The sequence below is a fragment of the Varanus komodoensis genome, unplaced genomic scaffold, assembly GCF_004798865.1.
Source record: "Varanus komodoensis strain SLA01 unplaced genomic scaffold, ASM479886v1 scaffold12, whole genome shotgun sequence".
Taxonomy (NCBI): domain Eukaryota; kingdom Metazoa; phylum Chordata; class Lepidosauria; order Squamata; family Varanidae; genus Varanus; species Varanus komodoensis.
Window position 1 is genome coordinate 9474518 of NW_025335349.1, and position 3241 is coordinate 9477758.

Consider the following 3241-nt stretch of genomic DNA (forward strand, 5'->3'; position numbering starts at 1 on the left):
TATAGCACTAAAGGGGGCGGGGGGAGAAAGCAGCTTGTAAATGTTGGTACCTGAGCATGCAGGCCAGCATGCAGTCACGCGTATGCACACAGAGAGAGAGAGAGAGAGAGAGATTTGTTGGTTTATCATTTGACAAATTCTTAAACAGAAAAGACACATTGATAAGAAAAGAAAGAGTTGCTTTTCTCATGCTGAGGTTTTATTTGTTCCCCTCACCTTCTATATTTGGTTGACTTTCCCCAACCGCTATCATCAGGTACCTAAGCCAATTCTTCCAGGTCTCTGCTTTGGATGACTACTAAGGTTCTGAGCAGCATGCACGATTCACTTACAGTCCACTCTGCATAGTCTTGGAAACAGCAAGCTAGCAGGGGAAAAAAGAGTGAAACATTGGCAAAGGGCTTTCAAACACAGATGGCTGAGAGGCAAGATCTCCTAGCAGAGGAGACTGAGTGGAAAACTTTTAGTTCAAGTGCAGTCACGCTGGATGGGGTGTCTCCAAAGAAGTTGTCCAATAGCTCTCCAGTTCCTACCACAATGATTCTACAAGGCATAATCCCAGAGAAACAATCGTTTTAAGGCCAAAACTACTTCCTTCACAATGTTACTCGGTGTACAGTGAGATGCAGCAGCATTATCAACCAAGGCTCAGAAGGAGGCTGTTTTACAGAAACTTCCACCTGGGAAGGGAAGCTACACTATGTTTGCATGTGTAGCAAACTCTAAACTGAACTCAGCTGTGCCATTAAAAGAGAGTATCACTTTCCACAGAGACAGCAAGATGGTAAGAATTATCCACCTACCTGCAGAACCAGACAAACAAAATGCATTCAAGCCTCCCGCCCTGGAGAATTATAGTTAAGCTGCATTCAGAATTCAACTTCTGCATCGGAACTGTATCAATTTGTGAAATGCCTGCTTGAAGTCTTCATTAGACATGGTATAGATGATGGGGTTGATCAAAGAGTTAAGATATCCCAACCATGTGAAGAAGTCAAAGATGGCCATGTGAAACCAGCAAGCATCTTTACAAATAGGCAACACCAAAGTGATGATGAAGAAGGGCAGCCAGCACACGATGAAGGCTCCTAAAATAATCCCTAAAGTCTTGGTAGCTTTCCGCTCTCTGGCAGCTGTCAGCTTCTTTTTTTCCAGCAAGGCATCTGACACCTTCACTCTAACTTGGTTCATATACACAGGTGATCCTGTCTCACTGGAGACCTCTGAGGCCTTGCAGTTTATGGAAGTGACAGATGATGTTGACCCTGGAGAATCCGTAATTAAGTGAGCTCTGGTTAACCGTTTGCCTGTGTTCTTTGGCGTCTGTTTCAAAATTCTAGATCTGGCTTCCACATAGATCCTTCCATAGAGAATGATCAGCAGCAAGGTGGGGAAGTAGAAGGCTCCCACTGTGGAGTAGATGGTGTACAAGATGTGATCAGAGTTCACCACGCAATCAGCCACCTCTTCAGCTTTTGACTGGCGCCAGAACAAAGGGGGGATTGAGATAGAGATGGAGAAGATCCACACCAGGGCGATCATGACAGCTGCCCTCTTGGGCGTCCTTTTGGTAGAGTACTCCACTGCATCCGTGATGGCCCAGTATCTGTCCAGTGCGATCACACACAAATGGAGAATGGAAGCAGTGCAACAAGTGATATCCGAAGAGAGCCAGATGTCACAGACAATCTGGCCCAGGGTCCATTTCCCAGTCACAGTGTACATGGTGCTGATTGGCATGACCAGAATGGATACCAGGAGGTCAGTGACGGCCAGGGAGGCAATGAGATAGTTGGCTGGTGTGTGGAGCTTGCGGCTCTGGTAGACGGTGGCGATGACAAAAGCATTGGACAGTATGGTGGCCAAGGTGATAAGGGCCAGGATGATGGTCAGGACAACCTTCCAGGAGAGCGGGGTGCCATCTTGGTAGACGGAGCTCTCCTGAGCGCTGCAGTTCCGGACCTGATCCGAGTCGTTGGCGCGGAAGGCGCTCAGACCGTCCAGCCCGGACCGGCAGAGCCTGGGCTGCTCCATGCCTCACGAGCGGCCGCGACGGGGCCGCGGACTCAGCAGCAGCCCGGGCAGGGCGACGGCCCCGCAGCCCGCCTCATCCCAGGAGAAGCCCGCGCCCGAGCCGGTCTTCGGGCCGGCGGGCCGGCGGGGGAGCGTGTGCATGGGCTCACCCAATGGGGACGCCGCCCGCGCCCAGGCGGACCATGGCTGCGCCGCCGCCCGCCGGCCCACCCACCTTCCGCCACCGTCGGCCGGCGCCTCAGCACGTGCGGGCTTCCGGGCGAGACCGTCTCCGCCGGCGGCAGCCGCAGCCGCTCGCCCGAGCGCGGCGGGGCTCCATCTTGCCACTTTTCCGCCCGCGGAGGCGGCCACAGGAGAGGCGAGCGGCGCGGCGAAGTTGGGAGCGGCGGCACCGGCGCGGCTGCCCGAGCGAGCCGCAGGGCGCGCCCGCTCGCGCGCCGGGCAGGACGGGCGGCGGACCCTCCTCCGACCTCGCGGGCGCCGCCAAGTGCGGCAACTTTCGCCGGGGGCGGCCGGCCGAGGCGGCGGGCGGCGAGCCGAGCGCACGGGATGGGGCGCCCCTTACGAGGCGCCGCGAGCCCGGAGAGGCGGACTTGCCCGGCAGAGGCGGCCCGGGAGCAGGGCGCGCAGCCCCTGCCGCACCTCGCGCCGGCTCGCCCGCTCGCGCGCTCGCTCTATATATACAGCGCCGCTCCGGCTCCGCGCCGCTCCGCTCCGCGCGAGCCCCGCCAGGCAACTCGCGGCCGCTGTCACTGAGCTCCGGCCCCTCGCCCGCGCCCCGCCCCGCCCCTGCCTGCCCCGCGAGGACGCCGCCGGGTCCTAGCACCGACGGCGGCGAGCGGGTCCCTCCTCTTCCCCCGCACCTCTCCAGCCCGAGTTCGTCATCTTCGTGCCCCCTTTGCCTGCCGGGGAGGGTTCAGACGCCCCTTCGAACTGGCGCGTGCTCCCCACTGCTCTAAAACGCCTCCGCCGCCCTGGAAGGAGGGAGCGCGGGATGGCCCCCCGTGGCGACCCAGGTAGGCATGCTTCGCGGCTGCTGGGTGTGGGAGTCAGGTCTGGCCACGGACGGCCTTGCTCTGGCTGGCCCGACCCCTTTCCCCAGCCCGGGACCCTGCGCAGACGTGGGCGGCAAGGGCGCTAGGTCCAGTCACCCCACCCGGGGGCAGCTGTCGGGGAAGGCTGATGGGCGTGGGACCCGTGGCAGCCC

At 58.9% G+C, this 3241-nt stretch overlaps 1 protein-coding gene across 1 annotated transcript; it reads right to left on the minus strand.

The window, feature by feature from the left end:
* Positions 1-876: 876 nt before the first annotated feature.
* Positions 877-2034, minus strand: HTR1B (5-hydroxytryptamine receptor 1B). The gene has a single exon (XM_044421779.1). The coding sequence runs from the start codon at positions 2032-2034 to the stop codon at positions 877-879; it is 1158 nt and encodes a 385-aa protein (XP_044277714.1).
* Between the last annotated feature and the right edge of the window lie 1207 nt (positions 2035-3241).

Coding starts and splice junctions, on each gene's coding strand:
- HTR1B (XM_044421779.1), bottom strand. CDS start 2,034: ATGGAGCAGCCCAGGCTCTGCCGGTCCGGGCTGGACGGTCTGAGCGCC.